At 34.6% G+C, this 24135-nt stretch overlaps 3 protein-coding genes across 3 annotated transcripts; 2 read left to right on the forward strand and 1 right to left on the reverse strand.

Moving 5' to 3' along the window:
- Positions 1-1876: 1876 nt before the first annotated feature.
- On the forward strand, positions 1877-8633 carry LOC145602189 (ABC transporter G family member 1-like). Its single transcript, XM_081658361.1, has 8 exons — positions 1877-2393; positions 6111-6190; positions 6301-6765; positions 6965-7054; positions 7169-7294; positions 7398-7592; positions 7682-7768; positions 7879-8633. The coding sequence occupies exons 1-8, from the start codon at positions 1919-1921 to the stop codon at positions 8533-8535; spliced, it is 2175 nt and encodes a 724-aa protein (XP_081514487.1). The 5' UTR covers positions 1877-1918; the 3' UTR covers positions 8536-8633.
- A 375-nt stretch (positions 8634-9008) lies between these two features.
- LOC145601225 (polyadenylate-binding protein 2-like) lies at positions 9009-14754 on the reverse strand. The gene is made up of 6 exons (XM_081657197.1): positions 14516-14754; positions 14228-14330; positions 13345-13412; positions 10134-10325; positions 9877-10007; positions 9009-9404 (listed from the first exon to the last, which is right to left on the reverse strand). Exons 1-6 carry the CDS (start codon positions 14639-14641, stop codon positions 9356-9358), a joined length of 669 nt encoding a protein of 222 aa, XP_081513323.1. The 5' UTR covers positions 14642-14754; the 3' UTR covers positions 9009-9355.
- Positions 14755-20058: 5304 nt separating this feature from the next.
- LOC145602176 (uncharacterized) lies at positions 20059-24032 on the forward strand. The gene is made up of 3 exons (XM_081658344.1): positions 20059-20835; positions 22876-22986; positions 23451-24032. Exons 1-3 carry the CDS (start codon positions 20197-20199, stop codon positions 23649-23651), a joined length of 951 nt encoding a protein of 316 aa, XP_081514470.1. The 5' UTR covers positions 20059-20196; the 3' UTR covers positions 23652-24032.
- The last annotated feature ends 103 nt before the right edge of the window (positions 24033-24135 follow it).

Below are 24135 nucleotides of genomic sequence, written 5' to 3' on the forward strand. Positions count from 1 at the left end.
TAGTATTTAAAACAAAAACTTATTTCAACTACTTGTTTTGTTTTTGTTCATATTATTACATACGTCTACTTATAAAATTTATCACTGTTAAGGAGGGAGTCAAACAGAGAAACCAAACTCATAAGTTTGACTGTTTATTGCGCGTAGTTGACTGTTTACTCAATTTGGTGATCTTTGTTTACTCAATTTGGTAATCGTTGTTTACTCAATTTGGTAATCGATGTTCACTCAAGTACGTTACACGCTTGCACTGCACGGCCGTTCAAATTAGACTGATTGTAAAGTTATATTCCGCAACAATTTTTTCAAATGATTACATATATACCCTTTGAACGTCTTTTTTTCAAACCCATTTATACACTATACTAAAATAATTGATTGATGTTTCTAAGTAATTATTCCTTTCTTTTTCTTTTGGCAATTGAAAAATGTATACACCATTGATGATGTTTTGAAATGGAAATTATACAAGTCTCTCCATCCAAGCATATCAATCAATCAATCAATCAATAACTATATACTAAAAGACACACCAGCAATGATACGTGTCAATTTCTGGTGTGTCCTTAGTATTTTTTTTTATTTTTTTTAAAAAAACAATCCTTTTATAAAACTTTTATATTTAAGGAAATTATTATATTCAATAATAATTGTCATAATTAACAATATAAAGTAATTAAAGATCTTTTACATTCTATAGATGGGTTCACAACTATCATAGGTATGCGTTTTGGCAACATTACCATATAATTATTTTGAAAATGCAATCTTAGCTTTGTGAATTTTTTTTAGGAATATATAATCTTAAGAATATACTGGACAAGAATAATTACTAAATTAGGAAGAAAAAAAAACCTATATAATTTATACATACTTCTTTGATTAATTGTAAAAAAATAAAAAGGATACATCAATTTTGTCTTTGAAAAATTAAAATGACGGGCATCAAATTAGTCGATAAAATGAATGTTAGCAAATGATTATAAAAACGGTCGCTAATTACCGACCGTTTTTAAAATCAGTCATTCAACATATTTTTAATATACTCATTCGACTAAAGTAGTAAACAACTCTTTAACGTGGTATTAATACAAGTATTTAAATATTTTTTGTAAAGACATGATATAAGAAGAAAATAACTATTTTTTTGGTAAAAAATTGCTCACAATAATTTTAGAAATTTTTTAATTAAAAATAATGTTATTTAATGATGAAAATTACGATATACCGTGCATATAGTATATCAAGCCTTTGGGCACATTATGAGTATCAAATTTAAAATCTGTCAATTTTATGAGTTTCTTAAGACTTTGACCGAGCGAACATCATATGTTCCTAACACATCTAAAGAGTTGTATGGAGTATTTCTCAACCTTTGATTTATTAGAGTTTTCAATGTATTACGTACTTTGACTATCAAGATTTTAAATTATGCACTGATAAAAAGTATGACGAAAAATATATTGTTACGGTCCTTACGAAGAATTATGCACTGATATAGATTTAATAAAAATATCTCATACGGTATGATTGTGTGTTGTATCATGAACTCTGTATAAAGGTTTATTTTTTTATATTTATTAATATGTGACACTTGCATGTGTTACATAGTACTTCGTATTATATATACAAGCTTCAATGGTAAAGTGCATCTTAATTACTCAATTATACTTATATATACACTCTATCTATACTCTATTTTAATACAAATAAATATTCTATATAGAGTACCTAATTTAGTAATTATTAACAATTGTATGAAATGTTGAAGTATACGAGTCTATATATATATATCTTAAATCTAGACTGCGTTTCAATGCAAGACTCAATTATTTTCCCCCCTCTCACTCCCTTCAATTCCCTCGCAATAAAAACAACAGTAAAACAACCAGCTAACTTTCTTGCTTCTGTTAAATAAATGGAGGAAATAAACACAAATAACATACCAAGATGGACCCCAAGCCCAAGCCCAACAAGGCCCTTATCATCTAAAACTGTTTCTGAAGAAAAGAAAACAGGAAATAATAATGATGTTGAGAGTTTAAGGAGAAACTCTAGTAGCTTAAGGAGGTACTTCCCCTTTAGCTTAACTGGTAGTATTAGTGTTATTACTAACACAAACACTAATATGAATTCGTCGTCTTCTTTACCTCATCCTCCTCCTACTACTATATCATTACACGATCGTGATGTCAATGATCATGTGTCTTTGACATGGAAAGATTTGTGGGTGACAGTAAGTTATGGTAAAGAAGATGGCGGCGGCGGCGGTGTTGGTGGGCAAAGACGGCCTATCTTAGAAGGTGTATCGGGTTATGCTGAGCCTGGACAGGTCTTGGCTGTTATGGGTCCTTCTGGTTGTGGCAAGTCCACTCTTCTGGATGCTTTGGCTGGTATGTTTTACTATTGTTAATTAACTTTATTTATTTATGTATTTCTTTGTTCATTTGGTCATTTATTTTATTTCTTTGAAAGCCACCACAATGTATACTGTATATTGTTTTGATTGAAAATGAGGTGTGATTGTTTGGAATAAAATAAAATAAAATCATGAAGTTTATTTTAATAAATTAATCATGTTGTGAATCTGTGATAATTTAGTGAACCATTATGTGCTATCTAAGCTATGACGTTATTGACGTATTGATAAAAAAGACATGATTAGTCATAAAATGATATACCAAGTACTAAAAGTAAGACCTGCACATGAAGATTATGATTTAATCCGCCAATAATGTAACTATAATCGAATAAATATCTGGTGATCACATCCTATTTCTTGCAAGCAAACAACGATTAGGCTGTATAAATGATTTGGTATAAATAGAAACAATCCTTGTACTAATTAAATATTGTGCAACTTACCTAACTCCTTATTCTATTAACTATAACTTTTGTGTGTGGCTGCCCACGCCCTCATACCATGTAGCCAGGTAACACACGAGTAACCCCTGACCAGGTAACCGTTGACCAACCAAGTAACCCCTGACCAATTCAAGTAGTCCATCCTTGACTGACTAAGTGAGTAACCCTAACTGACCGAGTAACTCCTGATCAAGTAACCCAGCCTGACCATTCTTTCAAAAAAAAAAAATAATAAATATGTGGCTGTTATGAGACCTACTTACAAGTTACAAATTAAACTTACAACCTCCCAGGCATCCATATACTTTATGTAGGTTTTTTTTTCCATTATTTGTTATCAATATTGATCCGCAATATCTGATCTTCACACGTACAATAATGTTTACTTGTATACAATAATACAAGTAGAATTTAATAATAAAAAAATCAAGTAGTAGAGGATTTTTGTAAGGCATTCTGAATAGCTGCCAATCCGCCACATAAAAAGAATTATGGGAGATTTTTACCGTGTTATAATAAATCAACCCTAATTGAAAAGAGACATTGAATTTTTTTTTTTTTTTGAAACCACATAGAAAAAATTGGCTTAAAGTAATGATACGAAATACTTTGTATAATACTCCCTCCGTCCCTTAATACAATTTCTCTTTCTCTTTATTATGTGAGGAATAAATGCTCAAAAGAGGCATTGTATTAAGGGACGAAGGGAGTACTATTGTTCAATCTTGAGTTTAACTTTAACGTAGTTTTCCTTCAATTTATGCACCTTAATCTCTAGCTAGTACATTCAAACTAAAAAAAGTTTTGACACAAAATTTTAGGCCTTAATACTCATCGTGTTAGAGTTGTACACCACAGTACCATATGCTACCAACTGATTTAAAATTTTTTATTCAAGGGAAAAAAAAGGTCTTATTCCCTCCGTCTCCTTTTGATAGTCCCTTATGGACAATTTTCATGGGAATTAATAAACACAAATAGCAATAGTAAAAGTACATTGAAAAAGTAAATTGACATTGGGTATGCAAAAAAATAGAGAGAGAAAGTAATAAAAGTACATGGGAAAACAAAATTTACATGGAAAATTTAAATTTGCACAAATATTGTTGCAAATTTGAGAGAATTTTGGTAAAAAATTAATATTAATGGTTGTTGAAAAAGCAAATAGAATAAACATTTTGGGACCAAAATTTACTCATAAGGGCCTATCAAAAGAAGACGGAGGGAGTATTATTTTTCATGATGCCGCCAAATGCTTTTATTTTACCAAAATTGTCAAATATCTTTCCTTTTATTCAAGACGATTATCTTTTCTTGTCTACGAGTAAATTCGTCCTTTCTTTGTCTTTTTACTAATCTACAATTAGTTTTACTTGACAGTTGACACTTGTTTCAAGCAATTATTTTAACAACAATTACTTAGGCCCTATTTGATTCACCTTAATTTTGCTGAACTGAAATTATTTTTACTGAACTGAACTTATTTTTTACTGAACTGAACTGAAATTATTTTTACTGAAATTAAATTATTTTTACTGAATTGAAATTAATTTTACTGATTTTCTATTATAGTTCTTCTTTAAGAAAACTGAATTTTACTGAACTGAACTTATTTTTACTGAACTGAAATTATTTTTACTTAATATTGTTTTTTTAAGGTGAAAAGAACAGGACCTTAGTATGACAAGACATTTAATTTGGTTAAACAGCCCAAAAATCCTTCTTTTCATTTTTTATATACCACTTGTATGTTACACATTCTGATTGATCAAATTTAATTTAATTTTAAAATAAATTGTAGGGCATGGTGGCCCGTATTAAGAATATACAAACCACTAAAATAAAACGAGTCAAAAGATCAAAAGAAAAAGTCCCTATAATTTAATATTACGGTGTTAATTAATTAATTAAATAATTCTTAAGTGCATAAGTTTAAATCGGGGAATGACGCGTGCAAGATGATGGTGCTTCCGAAGGAGAAACCTTTATTTTGGTCGAAGAAATTTTTAGTACTATAAAACTACATTCTATCTCCTAATTTTGAAATAAGCCAAATGCAATATTCTCAATTAGCTACTCCATATCTTTTTACCATCAAAAATACAACCCCATCCCTCTAATTTGCCCTTACGCCTTATTTCTTCCTACGTGCACAACTAGTTCGTGTTAGATCAAAGCTTGTATTGATCAAGAGAAGAAAATGGGAGATACAAGGTTAATAGTACGCGATCATGATAATGTTATCATTAATGATAATGAACATAGAATTAGCAAAGGTCATGTATCGTTGACATGGAAAGATTTATGATAACAGTCACGGGTGGTGATGGTGGGCGACGACCTATCTTAGAAAGTGTTTCTGGTTATGCTCAACCTGGTCAAGTTTTAGCTGTTATGGGTCCTTTTGGTTGTGGCAAGTCTACTCTTTTGGATGCTTTGGCTGGTAAGATCATTAGAAATTTAATAATTACTATGTACATATATTGCACATTTCTTGCACATTTCTTGTCTTAGACTCTTAGTTGCTTTGGTTTAACTTAATTACATACATACTTAGCATTATCCTCCTTTTATCTTATACACAAATTACAAATTACTGATGTTAAGAATAGTACATTGTAAATCGAAGGTAGCTTAATCAATCAATCATTTTTACAAACCTTCTACATTTGAGTCCATTTGCTCAATAAATACTAATGTTTAATATATATGTTGGTATAGAGTTGTAACAGTTGTTGGTTTGCAATATTAATTAAGTATGTCTTAACATTTTAAAAATACAATTGTTATGGAAAGAGGAGACGTGCCACGTCTATTATTAGAGTTAGACACTACCCGGCACTATGCATGCATTGAGAACTCTAACTAAAATAATTTAATTAGTTACCAAAACAAAAAAGTTGATGTAGCTAATAAACAATTTGGGAATTGGGAGTTAATGTAACATACTAAACAAGTAACTTGTAATAATATCTTAATCAACCATAACATTAATTAATGGCCTGGCAACTGCTTGGCTGCTTGCTTTATATTCTCCAATTATGTATTAAAATATACTGACGCGATTTTTTAATGTAAATGTGATGTATAGCTGTGCTTAAAACATTATAGTGTCCTAATCGGTACATATATAATTTTTATAACCATTGTAAAGTTACTCATTTCGTTCTTCAAACATTATAAACGATTAAGACATTGAGAGTTGACTTCTGAATTTACTTTTGTTGACCCTTTTCCATGCACAGGCAGGTTAGGTTCAAACACAAGACAAACAGGGGAGATTTTGATTAATGGTCGTAAACAAACTCTTGCTTTTGGTACTTCGGTAAGATGATTTACTTGCACCTAAGCATAGCATGTAATTTGTATACACTTAATTAAACTTCATTAAATTCTAACTGAACTATCTAACTTGGCATAATGCATTATTATTAGGCATATGTGACTCAAGATGACACATTAATGACAACGCTAACTGTAAAAGAAGCCGTACACTACTCAGCTCAGCTTCAATTACCTGATTCAATGACGAAATCTGAGAAGATTGAACGAGCTAATGACGCGATTAGAGACATGGGATTGCAAGGTTGTGTTGACACAAGAATAGGAGGTTGGAGTGTAAAAGGTCTTAGTGGTGGACAAAAGAGAAGAGTCAGTATTTGCATTGAAATCTTGACTCGGCCAAGACTCCTATTCTTAGACGAGCCTACTAGTGGTCTTGATAGCGCGGCTTCTTACCATGTCATGAGCCGAATCATCAAGCTTGCGAAACAGGATCAAAGGACAGTTATTGCTTCTATTCATCAACCTAGTAGTGAAGTCTTTGAGCTCTTCCATAATCTATGTCTACTCTCTAGTGGAAAGGTTGTCTACTTTGGTTCGGCTTCAGCTGCTAATGAGGTAACGTTTAATAGTCTAAACCAAGTTTTGTGTAACCTACTCAAAGTCTTTTATCAAAGAAAAAACATCATAATTTTCGAGTTTTAAGTGAATTTTTGTATACACTCTTCATGCATTCAGATCAATTTTCATTCGGTTTTTTCTTAGTCAAGTCAAATTTTATGAGATTATTTTCTAACACAATTATTTTTCTAAGCAGTTTTTCACTTTAAGTGGATTTCCCTGCCCAACCATGCGAAACCCTTCTGATCACTACCTAAGAACCATCAACAAGGACTTTGAAACAGCTGTAAGTACTCCTCGAAATCTTTCTTTAATATGTACTGTATGTTATGGACTAGCTAGAAAAAAAATGCATATGTATGATTTATTTAAGTTGTAAGACTTGGTGCTCTCGTTTTAGGACATCGAACAAGGATTAAATGGGAAGCAGAGCACTGAAGAAGTTATAAACACTCTTGTGGATTCATACAAAACATCACAAATTTACCAAGAAGTTCAACAGCACATATCAGTCATATGCCAACAGGTAATAAGCTCAAATTTGGTTTAATTCACCTGATTAATAATGCTAATTATGCTTCATTATGATGTTTATATTGTAGAACTCTAAAAGATCGATATTATTGCAGGAGGGAAGTTCCACTGAATCGAAAAGGAAACATGCTAGTTTTATAACTCAGTCGATTGTTCTTACCAAGAGGTCTTTTGTGAACATGTACCGAGACTTGGGATACTATTGGCTTCGACTTGGAATCTACATTGCTCTTTGTTTATGTGTGGGGACTATATTTTATGATATTGGCCTCTCTTATGGCTCAATTCAGGTGATTATATCCGAAAACTCACATATGTTCATCTAAAATGAACCAAATCATCCATGTGAAAATAACACAGAATGTTGTGTAATTTACAGGCTAGAGGAGCAATGCTCATGTTTGTTGCAGCTTTCCTGACTTTTATGGCAATTGGAGGATTTCCTTCATTCGTCGAGGACATGAAGGTTAGAACATTGCTTGTACTCATATCTTGTACTGTTACATATATATGACAAACTTTTTTATTATAGAGTTTATTGAAAATGCTAATACCTTCATCTGTGTTTGTTGCTAGATATTCGAAAGAGAAAGACTCAACGGACACTACAGCGTTGCTGCCTACACAGTAGGGAACACAATATCATCCATCCCTTACTTGATTATCATATCTCTAATCCCGGGAGCAATAGCTTACTATCTAGTACACCTTCAAAGAGGATTTGGCCACTTTGTATACTTTGCATTAGTACTATTTATGTGCATGATGTTAGTCGAAAGCCTAATGATGATAGTTGCAAGCTTAGTCCCAGACTTTCTAATGGGTATAATAACCGGGGCAGGAATTCAAGGTGTGATGATGCTAAACGGAGGGTTTTTCCGACTGCCTAATGATCTCCCTAACCCCTTCTGGAAGTACCCCATGTACTACATTGCGTTCCACAAGTACGCGAATCAAGGGTTCTACAAGAATGAGTTTAAAGGACTGACATTCCCGAATGCTTTAGTTGGCGGTACAGCAACCATTACAGGAGAAGAGGTGCTGAAAAACTCATGGCAAGTTGAAATGGGATACTCAAAATGGGTAGACCTTGCAATCTTGTTTGGTATGGTTGTGGTTTACAGGCTAATGTTTTTGGGAATTATTAAGGCTACTGAAAAGTTGAAGCCCATGATTAGAGCTTTGATGTCAGGTCCTCCTCAATATTCCAAACAAATCCAGCAAAATTCTTAGCTTGATTCTAAGCATTTTTTTTTTTTGGTTGGTTTTTTTTTTGAATTTATTTATTTATTACCATATGTTTGATGTTTCCCTTTCAATACGATGCTATTATATTTGTTAGATATGTGAGTTTATTATTTTATTTTTTATGAATTTTGTGTATAACTATTCAATTTGGAATGGAAATAAAGTTTGAATTTTATTATTGTGCATGGATATACCGTATACGTATATCAGATATCTAGACGTGGTTCTCTGAATATACATAACCTAAGAACACTAATAATATTAATCGAAAAAGATGCACCAAATAAGTCAAAGCACTACCAAGGATTTAGGGAAGTTGACTTATAAAAAAAAATGGAGCAATTTATAGAGGCAATTCCAGACCTTTTACCTCGATTAGTTCTCGAATTGTTTGACAATTAACCAGAATTATTTAACCGACGTAGAACTATTTAAAAGAAGTAAAGAACCAACAAAGATTATTTATGCATGAACCTTTCTAGTGAGGAGATATGACAAACGTAAATATATCCAACTAGTTTGATAAAACTTTAATAGAGAAATTAGTAATGCAGTTCCTATGACACTCCAATCCAGGATCAAAACTTCCTGATTAACTGAAGGTATGTGGGAACTGAAATCAAGTGAAAGTAGGACAGGAAATACGTCTATCACAATTCACAAGTATTCAATTCGAAAGTATGTCATACATCTGAAGGGACTGGAAGGTGCACATAAGCAACAGTAACTAAATGTTTCTTCTATTAGTAAAAACTTAGTAGTACACAATGAATCCTACCATGCAGAACTGCAGATAGAGTTTCTTCTAGTAATACGGCATGTATCGGGTTGGTCTTCTGTATCTAGGAGCCTTCCTGCAGTATATCACAGCGAAGAATCGATCAGTAACAGTATAGTCAATAATTTATCACAAAACTAACAGAGCAACTTTTTTACAGCAACCATTTTAAAAAGTGATCAGTGTGCATGCAACATACAGACATGAATAAGCTCTACTGAGTTGGAAAGTATAACTCCATTCACAATAACAAGCCACTATTATACAGATGATAGAACAATACTACAATGTACTACAAAGAGCACAAGTAAACAAGGAATGTATTTCAAAATCCTTATTTTTATTAATGAATTCTATTCTTGCTTATATTCATTTCCCACAAATATCTGTGAGATGAACTTTAGACAACAAGCAGCTTAAAAAGCTATAGCAAAATCCTTGAACAACTATCAGCTTAAAAAGCTATAGCAAAATGCCCAGTCAGACTACAGCATTTTATAAGTAAAAAATAATGTGTTGTACCACCCCAAAAAGAATTTGTTACGTACCCATAGCCGCCGTAAGGGTTAAAGAAATAAGGCGGAGGAAACGGTCTTCGGGAACGGAAGGGCATATAAGGATTAAAACGTCTTCCTCTAAATTGTTTCATGCCTGGAACATTTGTTCTCTTGGGCAACACCTGCAAATAATTAAATAGACACACGGAAGTGATTAGCTAATAACAATGATACCTACCTTCCCAACCCCCCACCAGCAATGCATCAAATCCAGAAGTGACATACACAAAACACCTTTTTAAATTTACCTTCAATTGACGACCATGTAGTTCAGATTCATTTAACTGTAGCGCCTGTTGAACACCATCCTGTTCAACAAATTCCACATATGCAAAACCCTTAGGCTGACCAAACTTGTCTGTAAGAATGGTCACTCTATTCACTGTCCCGCAAGATTGGAAATGTTGCTGAACTTCTTCAGGGGTGCATGCATAATCAACCTGAGAAATATAACACAGACCAAATTGATCATCAGAGAATTAGTAAAATAGAGACGATTATACAATAAACAGAGAGAAAAACAGAGCTGTGGATTTAACATGCATCAAGAAAGTTATGTGATATGGTTCATCATGGGATATTCACTGTCCTCTTGGGCAGTAACCTAGGACATAAAGGGTAGGGACTCTAGGGAGGGGAGCCAAGGTAACCAAATTCAAGCATATTTCCTAGTAGACTAATTGAAAATTTGTCTTCAGGAAACAGGGTTCTGATAAATCACAAGACAAGGTGACAAAGAAGTAGCCTAAGATTCAAAAATGAGGTTAGAATTGAGAAGCAGCCAGAGAAAAAGACTTTAAAGCTTAACTAGCAACAGCAGAATTCTTCAAGGCAATACAATCAAAGTTCAAGGGCCATCATCAGTGACTCGGAATTTACCCGCGTGCCTTTAATCATAGATGTGTACCACCATACCTACATGACCACATGCCTTCCCATTATTCTCTCCCCCTTTAGATTTTGCAGCAGAGGTAAGCGCTGCAATCATATAAACTTGATAATCTACCCTTAACCAGACTCTTTACCCACAACCAGCACCATTAGAAATAGCATACATAGTTCTCACGTATGCCTATAAAATTCAAGCTCCAACTACCATAACAGAAATAACCCTCACGTAAACTACAGAGACTTTTCTTCTCCGAGATAAACACAGATAATTTTTTGTGAACTCTTGACTTGTGAAAGAGTTTTACTGTATCCCCTACACGTCAACAATAATAAACCAAGCAGTAAAAACTATACAGCGTTTCACCGTTTGCCCCTTTCTTTTTCTTTCAACAGAAAACCTAGACTTTTTTTCCACACTTAGTAGGTTACATAGCAACCCTTGCAACAATAAAGGACAAAAACAATTGAGAACTGCATGGCCAAAGGCACATGTTTTACAGCATCCATCATCACACCTGCAAGTGACGTTTTGATTTGGGAGCAACGCTCGCTACTGGGCACTTTCCCCACGCCTAGCTCCAGTTGAAGTGGCGCGCCTCTGCATTTCAAAGCAGGAGTCTTGCACGAATGGCTTTGACTAGAAGAATTTATATTGGACCACCACCAGATTCATTCCAGTTTACAATTATCCAACTTCAATTTCTCTACTCTACTTGGAAAGAAAAATGAAAAAAAAAAAAAAAAAGAGAGGAAAGATATTTGATCACCAAATGATTATTCAAGTTACTTTTGTAATCCCCTTCTGTTCTTTTTATAATAAGATTTTCTTTTCCTTCTTTCTGGGGGACTTAAATATATTAAACTTTTTCCACTTCTTTTTTTTTTCTTTTGCTATATTTCTTCTTCATTTTCTCTTTTTTTTTTCTTTTTTTCTTTTTTCTTCTCTTTTTTTTTTTTTAAACTTTCTTTTCCCTTTTTTCATCTTTATCCAACATATTAAATCACAGAACAAACAAATGACTTTCAATGCCCAACATAAATCTATTTCGAAAACTATGCCAACCAAGCTCCAATACCAAGTCCAGCATTAAGACACAATCACACAAGGAACTTGATGAAGAAGAAAAATCCTGCGATCATAGTGAGACATTTATGTCAAACCACGACATACTCAAAGCAAAATATGATGCTGTATATGACGGCTAACAGTACTGTGGACAGTACATAAAGAAAAAAAATGATGTAAGTTAAATACGCATTGAGATAGCCAGCAGAACAGAGGGAGGGGCAAAATAGCTTTAAGTCGATACAAGAATCCATAAAGGAGTATATTAGGGTACATGGAAGATTCATGGAACCACAAACAGCAAATGCATACAGCACACAAATGATAGGCTGGAAATATGCTATTAGAACAAACTGATTCAGGATTTGAGGAAACCTAACCCTATTTAATCATAACTTTTAGAGAAAATGGTTCTTAAGTCCTGCAGGTAAGCTCTTGTCATTGTTTTGTGAGATTTCCCAAAGGAATTTAACTAGAGCCAGACTCATCATAAGTACAACCATCTTTTTTCTAAGTACAGAAACTTGATATCAGTGATTAAAAGGATATAACACAGATTAACTGACACAACCAGCAAAGAAATAGAAAGTAAACATTTCCCATATAACACAAGGAAGTCAATATCACATCCAAAGCAACAAGAGTATGCTAGACTTCAACCCTATTGGGTAGAGTACTGAAGTAGTGGACTAGTGTAGGAATTACCTCAAGATTGAACAAGGGACCTCAGTTTTAATTAATATATAACATTGCAGTCAAGGAAGCTACCATGGTTTCCAAACGTAAATTCATCAAACATGGGCAGCCAGGGACTAATAGGTACAATATCCCAGTAAGCTGAAAAGATATCACTAAGATCTCCACTAACTTCTTTCAATATAAAATAGATTGAAATTTGGCATTTCATTATCTACTTCATAACCTAGACAACATTTGACTTTTATGGTCAATACTCAACAGCTGTCGAACTTAGATGCAAAGTATTTTATTAATTTATTTGATCGCTATTTTTTAACTCACTGTTAAGAATTTAAGATCATTAAGTGACTTTAACAAAATTATCTTTTAAAATAAACCTAGTTATTTCAACTATAATTCAATGCATATAGCAGACAAATCCTTTATCATGGTTACCAAACTTTGATTAACAAAGTTAAATATAGGCCAATATTTGGACAAAGACTTTTACAGAAAGGTCAAGTTATCAAGGATAAGAAGACGAGAAATCAACCGCAGAGGTTTAGCTCATCCAACACCAACAACAGAGGCACTTTGATAAAAGGGTGAAAAGGGATATGAAACAATTGTGTAAACAGGATCATATTGCATTGGATAAGAGTGGGAAGAGAAAGATCCATATGAACAGCTCATGAGGATTACATCTTTGCTCGTGTAGCCAATCCAATATTGTTCTTATTGTTGACAAAAAGAGTGATGAGAGCAGATACAAGAATTACTATAAGCCATAACATTAAAGCTTTGCAGAAGATACTGGTTCTTACATTGCCAACAAAAACAGACCGTCCATCCACCTCCTCCTTGTTTGCCAGTTCAGCAGCAGTAGCAGGATCTGTAGATAAGATGAGCACTGTCAGAGGAACTAATAGACGTAAAATTTTGGAAAGTAGAAAAGTTACATTAATCATAAATAAAGAGCAATCTATATTCAAAATCTTTTACTAGCAATAAAAATTACATCCTTATGTTCTCAGCTTGTTTATTACTGAAGTAATTACTTTGGAGACTGTTAACCATTAAATCAATGCAATTTCATACATCTAGCAATCAAAAACCCCCAAAATGTATATGATGGCATAATAAACAAGAAAAGGAAACTTTTTAGTAGATCAGGAGGGGAAGATAAGTTCATAACTCAGCTAACCACCTGAATAGCAACTTCCTACTCTTTGTGAAATTGTGAGCTCAAAAACATAAAGTTGGCTAAAAAAAGGAATGACCAAGAAGAGAGTGTTATACTCGACATTATCGATTTACATTTAAGATATAGTATCCTTAAAGCTATTATTCCAGATTATAAATTTGAACAAGATTATAGTAAAGCTTTAAAGATGACGAAATTTCATCCAACAAAGACGGGCCTCATATGCACCACACTCTAAATTCACAAGGCAAATATTGCCAGACACGAAATTCAGCGTATTCATTCATTTAGAACGCAATATATCCATTCATATTGAAGTTAAAAAAGCTGATCATTCCAATCACAAATTAGTCCATCAAATAATTTGGAAGAAACGTATTTTCTGAAATCAACTAATATATCAATCATATAATATAATAACTAATTCCAATACAAAATTTAATAAAGCTAAACGTAAATTAAAACGTATAATAAAAAATTGAAATAAAGTGATAAATCCAAACCTTGAGCAGAACCCATCTCCTTCTCAACTTTAGCTTGCATCTCACGAAGAGCAGCAGCTTCCTCCTCCATCTCCTTTAATCTCTTCTTCATCTCATCAAGCTCCTAAAACACAACATCAAACACCACAACAATAAGATTATACATCAATCGATTTCTAATCCTAGGGTTTCCGAAAACACTCAATAATCCAAAAACAAATTGATCAACAGAAATCACCAGAAACCATGAATAATAAGAACAAATTACACAGAAAATTGAAAAAATCAAAAAGAGAAGGAAAAGAAAACCTTGACGGCGGCGTCATCGTCGCCGGTGGACATGTCGACGTCGGCGTTGGCAGCATCCAAATCTCCCTCCAAATCTCCTTCGACAGGAATGTCTCCTCCGTAAACCTCATGCTCTTCTTCATCCATGGATTTTCTCTCTCTAGCTTTTGCTTTCTCTCTCCTCTGCTCGTGAAGGTGTCGCTGACGTTTGGGAGAGAAGTTGATGAATGAATGGATGGATGGGTTGAAAATTGCGGAATTTAATTGCCTCACAACATTACAAGTGTTTTAAAGAGTCCTTAACTCTTTATTACGGACTACGACTATTTCAGTGGGAATCATGGGCTTGGTACTTTCAAGTTTCGATGGGCTGTTTGACAAAACATGATCCGGGGTCAACCCGGGATGTCTATTATAAACTCGGATGTAAAAGTACGTTATGAGTTAGAATGTTCTTCTCACACGTGCTCGATGCTCATAAATTATGAATCAAATTTTATATTTTGACAATGTTTTGTGTTTAAACTTAATTTGCTTTTATATACATGGAAAAAAAACTCAATAAAATGTTCCAATTTATAACAATGAATTAATACGAACTATACACATATGTTCCCATCTATGTATTACTAGTATACGGAAACACAAGTACAGGGTACAAAAAAGGTATTGATGTATTTATGTTGCTCTCCATACATTGCTTTTTGCAATCCTTTAATCATTTTGTACTAATCATCTACTAATTTTGTATCAGTCAACCAATTCTAACTAACATCATTACATCATACCACGAAGCTATGAGGTAGTAAAAGTAAATATTAAATAATCAAATTCAACTACCTTTCACCTAGCTTTGCAATATTTAACCACCTAAAATGTATTAACTAATTTTACCTCTAAAAAACAATTTTAAATATATTTACCTAAGCACCATTGTTTCTCATAAGTGTTAGTCTAAACAATCTTTTAAACTCGACATTTCAACTTTTAAGTATAATACACGAAATCGGAGCGATTTAGGAGGTGTCGGGAGCTGATGTTGGAATTTCACTAACACTACGGGATGAATCCTGGGATCATATAATATTGTGTGGACCCATATGTGACTATTATCCGGAAACGTAAAGGTTCCGTGAGAGCTTATAGCCAATACAAGAGGCATGTACGAAAATGGGTAAAATGACCATTTAAAGGCAAATTGGATGGTTCCACCCACCCAATTAAACTCTCGGAGGGTATTAAGGGCCATGGTATAAATCACGACAATTATTTATTTTCGGACAAAAAAAGGTTAAAAATTACAAAATTGAGACTATATGATCCATTTAGGAATTTTTAAGGTTTCGGGGCTCGATGGCGAAAAGTATTGAGACCCTAAAGCTGTCAAAAACTGACCCGACCCGAGTACTGGACTTTAACCGACAATGATCCGAACCCAGCCTGTACTCGAACAATGGGGTGGATTATAGCCTTCAATTTTGCCACTTTTCGCCACCGGGCCCCAAAACCTAAAAATTTCCTTTAAAAGCGTGGATTACAACCTTCAATTTTGTAATTTTTGACATTTTTTCGCCCAGAATTAAAAATTGCCAAGATGTTAACTACGGTCTCTAATACCCTCCGGGAGTCCAATTAGGTCGGTGGAACCATCCAATATGCCCTTAAACGGTCATTTTACCCGTTCACAACTTGAAGTGATTTTGTTAAATCAAGATTACCACGGACATTTATGACAACATATAATAATCATATATGGTTTCAAATGACATTATAAGACCCCGAGATGTATCCCTTAGGTTTTCAAGGTTTTTCGCTTCCAGACTCCAGAACCTCAAATTTTCCTCAAAAAGCGTGGATTATAGCCTTCAATTTTGTAATTTTTTGACCTTTTTTCGCCCGTAAATAAAAATTGACGAGATGTTAACTATGGTCTCTGATACCCTCCAGGAGTCCAATTGGGTCGGTGGAACCATCCAATATGCCCTAAATCGATCATTTTACCCGTTCACAACTGGAAGTGATTTCGTAAACTGAAGCCTACCACGGACGTTTATGACAACATATAATTATCATATGTGGTTTCAAACGGAATTATATGACCCCGAGATGTATCGCTTAAGGCCTCAAGGCTTTTCGCCACCGGGCTCCGAAACCTCAAAATTCTTAAAAAAACGTGGACCATAGCCTTCAATTTTGTAATTTTTTTACTTTTTCGCCTAGAAATAAAAATTGCCGAGATTTTTACCATGGTCCTTAATATCCTCCGGGAGTCAAATTGGGTCGGTGGAACCATCCAATATGCCCTTAAACGGTCATTTTACCCGTTCACAATTTGCAGTGAATTCGTAAACTCAAACCTACCGCGGACGTTTATGACAACATATAATGATCATATATGGTTTCAAACGGAATTATATGACCCCGAGATGTATCCCTTAGAGTTTCAAGATTTTTCGCCACCGGGCCCCGAAATCTCAAATTTTCCTCAAAAAGCGTGGATTATATAGCCTTTAATTTTGTAATTTTTTGACCTTTTTTTGCCCGGAAATAAAAATTGCCGAGATGTTTACCATTGTCCCTAATATCCTCCGGGAATCCAATTGGGTCGGTGGAACCATCCAATATGCCCTTAAACGGTCATTTTACCCGTTCACAATTTGCAGTGAATTCGTAAACTCAAACCTACCACGGACGTTTATGACAACATATAATGATCATATATGGTTTCAAACGGAATTATATGACCCCGAGATGTATCCCTTAGAGTTTCAAGGTTTTTCGCCACCGGGCCCCGAAATCTCAAATTTTCCTCAAAAAGCGTGGATTATAGCCTTTAATTTTGTAATTTTTTGACCTTTTTTTGCCCGGAAATAAAAATTGCCGAGATGTTTACCATTGTCCCTAATATCCTCCGGGAATCCAATTGGGTCGGTGGAACCATCCAATATGCCCTTAAACAGTCATTTACCCGTTCGCAACTTGCACCGATTTCGTAAACTCAAGCCTTCCATGGACGTTTATGAAAATATATAATGATCATATATGGTTTCAAACGGCGTTATATAACCCTGATATGTATCTCTCAAGGTTTCTAGGCTTTTCGCCACCAGGCCCCGAAACCTCAAAATTTTCTAAAAAAACGTGAATTATAGCCTTCAATTTTGTAAATTTTTGACCTTTTTTCTACTAGAAATAAAAATTGTCGAGATGTTTACTATGGTCACTAATATCCTCCGGGAGTCTAATTGGGTCGGTGGAACTGTCCAGTACACCCTTAAACAGCACTTAAACGACCCGTTCACAACTTGAAGTGATTTCGTAAACTCAAGCGTATCACGTACGTTTATATAAACGTATAATGATCATATATGGTTTCAAACGACATTATATGACACCGAGATATATTCCCTAGGGTCTCAACACTTTTCGCCACCGGACCCCAAAACCTCAAAATTTCCTAAAAACCCGTATTATAACCTTCAACATTGTTATTTTTTGACCTTTTTTTGCCCCGAAATAAAAATTGCCGAGATGTTTATCATGGTCCCTTATATCCTCCGGGAGTCAAATTGAGTTGGTATAACCGTCCAATATGGCCTTAAACGGTCATTTTACCCGTTCACAACTTGCACTGATTTCGTAAACTCAAGCCTATCACGAACATTTATGAAAACATATAATGATCATATATGATTTCAAACGACATTATTTGACTCCGAGATATTTACCCTAGGGTCTCAACATTTTTCACCACTGGGCCTCGAAACCTCAAAATTTTCTCAAAAAACGTGGATTATTTATAACCTTCAATTTTGTAATTTTTTAACCATTTTTTGTCCGAAAATAGAAATTGTCGAGATGCTTGTTATGGTCTCTAATACCCTTCAGGAGTCCAATTGGGTCGGTGGAACCGTCCAATATGCTCTTAAACGGTCATTTTACCCTTTCACAACTTCACAATTTGTAGTGATTTCGTAAATTCAAGCCTACCACGGACGTTATGACAACATATGATGATCATATATGGTTTCAAACGACATTTTATGACCCCGAGTTGTACCCTTAAGGGTCTCAAGTCTTTTCGCCACCGGGCCCTGAAACCTCAAAATTTCCTTAAAAAGCGTGGATTATAGCCTTCGATTTTTTAACTTTTGACCTTTTTTTGCCCGAAATTAAAAATTGCCGAGATATTAATCATGGTCCCTAATACCCTCCGGGAGTTTAGTGGGGTCGGTGGAACCATCCAATCTGAAATGGTCATTTTACCCGTTCGCAACTTGCACTGATTTGGTAAACTCAAGCCTACCACGGATGTTTATGACAACATATAATGATCATATATAGTTTCAAACGGCATTATATGACCCTGAGATGTATCCCTTAGGGTCTCAAGGCTTTTCGCTATCGGGCCCCTAAAGCTCAAATTTTCCTCAAAAAGCTTGGATTCTAGCCTCTAATTTTGTAATTTTTTGACTTTTTTTCGCCCGAAAATAAAAATTTCCGAGATGTTTACCATAGTCCCTAATACCTTTTGGGTGTCCAATTTGGTCGGTGGAACTATCCAATATACCCTTAAACGGTCATTTTACCCGTTCACAACTTGCATTGATTTCGTAAACTCAAGCCTACCATGTACGTTTATGACAACATATAATGATCATATATGGTTTCAAACGACATTATATGACCCCGAGATATATCCCTTAGGGTTTCAACACTTTTTGCCACCGGGTCCCCAAAACCTCAAAATTTCCTCAAAAAGTGTAACCTATAGGTTTTAACCAATCATTCTAATAGGAAAATACAAATTAATAAGACTAATATTTTGTATGTACTAGTACAAATGTTGTATGTTAATGTCCACTTTGAAGGGAAAACACCATAAATAGTGATTTTCTCTTTAAATTTGTATATCAGCCATAGTAACTGGGGCTCACTCCTATTCCAAAGGTATTATACTCAAAAAATTATGCCTATAGTATCTCATCTACATGGCTACACTCTTTCAATTCTTAACCATCTTTCTCAAATTAATTTCACCGATTTTTTCAATTTTGGATTTTTTGTCATATAAGGTATTCCCTTTGTCACTAAGTTTTTGCCAATATTTGGGTCAAGTTTTAAAAACGTTGACAACAAAAGTCATTGATCTATTTTAGATAATACGTAGTATATTCAATTCATATGAGATATTGTTAGATTTTTTTTTTTTTGAAGGGAAGAGATCTTGTTAGATTCGACTCATTATATACAATAATTTATCATATTAAAAGTATAATTTTTATGCGTGTAAAACTAGAGATATATTCATTTTAATATGCGTCTTTAAAACCATAAAAAAATCAAATGGAATTAAAAAAAAAAAAAAAAAAATAATAGGAAATGAGGGTTACTCCATAAGGTAAATTCCAAACAAAAAACAGAGTAAATCGGAGGAGTTGACATTTGCAAAATTACATGTAATAAAATAAAAATTAAAATAAAAGGACAATTGGAAAAATACAATGGTAATTGACTAATTGGGCACAGCTCCTCAGTCCTCTTCTTCTTCCTCAACCGATGAACTTCAACTTCTCCGCCTAAATCCTACTACTAGAACTCCAACTAACCCTAACAATGATTAAACCCTGAAATTACAAAATCACAATCTCCAAATAAACCCTAGAAAAATTCACAAATCAACTGAAAAATCAGTGTAAAAAATGTCTCTAATTCTTCAAAATCCCTTATCCAATGTCACTTATCGAGTAAAATTCTACTCCCCCAAAAATACCACCCACTTCAATTCCACCAAAACCCTCAAATTCTCTCTCTTCCATAATCAATCCTTGCAAAATAACGCCTACCCATTTCAAAAGAACTTATCTTTGTTGCGAAATCGTCTCTCTCTCATCGGAGTTCATGATTCTTCCATTAATGCTTTTCAGGAAGAAGAGAATTCGATTCAATTGTTTAATTTGGATGGTTTTCTGTCTTTCTTGGAATCAATTTGCGTAATTGCTTCAGTGTTGATTTCAGTGGGAATTTGTGTTAATTGGGTTTTTTTCAAGCAGCATACTTCTGGGTTACTGGTGGTGGGAAACAAAATATTGGTGTGGCTTCTAGCTGCGGCTGTAGCTTTTGGTTCCGTGATCCGGAGACGGCAATGGAAGCGGGTGTGTGGGTCGCCCATGAACTCGAGACCGGGTTCCGAAAATGGAAATGTGATTGACAGGATTGAGAAATTGGAGGAGAGTATGAGGAGTGCTACTTCCATCATTAGGATGCTATCTAGGCAGCTTGAAAAATTAGGGGTTCGGTTTCGGGTTACTAGGAAATCCTTGAAGGATCCCATTTCTGAGGTAATCAATCTTTAACATTTTTTTGGTTAGAAGTAATTGATTCAATTTGCCTATTTAATAAGTTGAATGATTTGATTAACATTCTATATTCAATATGAATTATTTGTTTTTACCCTAAGAGATGATTGGTTGCTTACAAATTGTTTGGCAATTTCAATTAGATCCTAATCATTTGCATTCTGTTTGTTGGGATTTACCTTAGTGTTTTTACCCTAAGCGATGATTGATTGCTTACAAATTGTTTGGCAATTTCAATTAGATCCTAATCACATGCATTCTGTTTGTTGGGATTTACTTTAGTTTTTTTTTTTTTTTGCTGATACTCAAGCTCTTTGATGCATTGTATAAGAGTATTGTGCATAGTGAAAACTTACAAAACCCTCCAAAATAGAGGATAAAACCTATGTAGCATGGCAATGGCTCGGATTTTGAAAACAAGAAAACCTCAAGTCCCAACCATTTATGAGCTTCATTTGAAATGGGGAAAGTACAGGTCCCAAAAGTGCTTCCTTGGTCAACCCCACAAATATCGGTCAAAAGTTTTGGATATGTGAAAGTTATGAGGATAATTTTGTTTCATTGGTAGATATCTCAGCTGCTTGTTGCCCGGGCTCTTATATACCTATATATATTGAAGGTTTTGCAATGTTAATTATTGTGTGTTCTAAAACCTTTCTTGCATTTATGTATGCTCAATACACTTTAACTTGGACATGGTATATTGAAGACAAAAGGTCTTAAATTGAGGATACCAGGACATCGTTAACTGTCCAAACTCCAAACTCCAAAGTTACATTACAAATCTTGTTATGTCAAGGCAATATTAATAGATGCAACATCTATTATCACAAAATTTGATTGGCAATTCAATTGTTATTTGATTCCTACTTTATGAAATCGAGTGAACCATATGCAACTTGGGGTAGGATTGAAGACAGTGGAAGGGCATGCTGAAGCTAGTGTTGCATTGTCCATCATCTCTAAATTCTATGTAGGGTATGATCAAACCTCAATAGAATAACTAGAAGAAGTGCGAATTTTGGGTTGGTGTGCTTAAATCAGAAACCAGGACTAGATTATCATTTTTCTTTTTCTTTTTGCCCTACCTTCCCTCTTCCGTAATTTTTGTTATAAAGATTAAGGTTCCTATCAGGTTGTGGGGATGCAACTGTATCTCATAGCAGCTTTGTGTGTTAAGCCGAGTGGTGGTGGTAGAACTTCCCTTCCAGGGTAGAGTATAAATTGTGGAGATAATAATATCAGGCTGTTAGAACTGGAAAATTGGAAAATGGGTGCTTAGTTGCTGAGATAATGACAGAACCAGATATGTGAGTTCCTGAGGTGAACATGGCGACTATAAGCTTATACTCTCCCACACAAAGAAGGAAACAACATAGTTGCACACAGTCTGGTGATTTATAATTTCATTTCAAGGATGGATGGAGCCATAGAGGATTCATATAGCCATCCTCGATTCTGTGAAATTTTCCTATGAAAACTTATTTGCAACCACCAAATGCTTTATGCCATTGGTTTCCCATTCTTGCGTTCTATTTTTATCTTGTAATTGTTGTCAGCTTTTGAGAAACTAACAAACAAATTTTAGTGTGTGTTTGTGTGGGTATAGCCCCACCTAAATCTGCCCATCTTGGGCTTGGACTGGGCTATTTGTTGTGGCCGCCTCAACCTAGTTATGACTAAGGTCCAATGGTCACATCTCAAAAAAAAAAAAGGGTCAAACTAGTTGATACCTCTAACATCTCTCAACCACGAGGGAAAGAGGGGCCTGGGATCAAACCATGGACCTGCTCTTTGGCTGGAAATTCATCCTATATAGATTAAGACTGAAGGCAAATTTAGTTGGTTGAAGTTGTATAGAAATGTGAAAAGTAATACTTGTAGTTAGTCTGTTCCCTCAAAAAAAAAAATTGTTTAATCTGTTTATCTGCGTGTCAGCATCTGTGTCAGCCTTTCTATCTCACGTCTTTGTCTCTTCTTTGTCCCTTGGTACTGTGATTTTAACGTTGTGTCTGCTCAAAGACTGCAGCTCTGACTCAGAAGAATTCCGAAGCCACTCGTGCTTTAGCAGTTCAAGAAAGCATCCTAGAAAAGGAGCTTGGTGAAGTTCAAAAGGTTTTGCTTGCAATGCAGGTAAGAACATAGTAACTTTTCAGTTAATTTGAGTCGCCTTTACTGGGTTGATAACTATTACATAGAATTAGGGTCTATTCCGATTTACTGAAAACAACTGAATTGAACTGATTGGGGTTGAACTGAACTGAACTGAAATGAATTGTTAATGAGAGAAGGAAATTATGAACTGAACTGAACTGAAATTAAGCTGCACAGAATAGGCTCTTAGAAGCTTGTAATGGTCCTTTACTGCATGCACTCGTTGTTTTAGCTTCCTAGTAAAATCTATTTTATTCTATTAGAATTTTGCTGCTGTATACAAGGTCTACCATTTGGATCACATTGGGTAAATCGTTGTCCCTGCCCCCTCCATTCCTGCAAATTTCATAGTTGTCGGGGTTGTCAGATATCAGTAATATGGATCTCTCTCTTTGTCATGCAATTTTTGAAATGTCCTGACCAAAGTTTTAATGTGTGTGTAGGACCAGCAGCAAAAACAGCTAGAGTTGATTCTTGCAATTGCAAAGAGTGGAAATTTATTTGAAACCAAACAATCACCAAGTCAAAAGACGAGTGTGAATAAAACAGTTCCAGATAATGGTTTGAAACAAGTAGATGGGCAACAAATCCAGGCAACAGCAGTGCAAACAGGGGCAAGTAATGACAGAGCATCAGGATCATGAAGTCAAGAATTCTTGTCATTAACATCTAATTATTGTCAGGCTGTCTTAGGATGACTAAGCAAGTGAAAGCAATCTCAAATCCTTGAACAATTTTGTCGTGACACAATCATTCAGGGCTATCATTTGGAAGGAATTTAGGGCTGGTATTAAGTGGAAACGTCGCAGACTTGACAAATCGTTGGTGGTTGCCGCCTATAGTTTCCACTCATTTGTAATGTACCATTTGAGGCATTGTTGTGAGGGTAATGCTGACTGTATAATGTTGTGACCAATATTAAGTTCTATGTAGAGTCCGACTTAATTTCATTGTACTGAATAAAAGGAATGATGTAAGCACATTGTTTTGTTGAGATATCTCTGTTGAATTCTTTCTTTCTTTGAGCTTGTGAGTAAGAGGTTCCATGGCGCAACTATTCTCTACTGGCATAAATCTTTAAAGTTTATTACTCGTAGTTTAGAAGTTTAGATTGATGAGATGACATAC

This window comes from Chenopodium album, chromosome 21, assembly GCF_948465745.1.
Source record: "Chenopodium album chromosome 21, dcCheAlbu1.1, whole genome shotgun sequence".
Taxonomy (NCBI): domain Eukaryota; kingdom Viridiplantae; phylum Streptophyta; class Magnoliopsida; order Caryophyllales; family Amaranthaceae; genus Chenopodium; species Chenopodium album.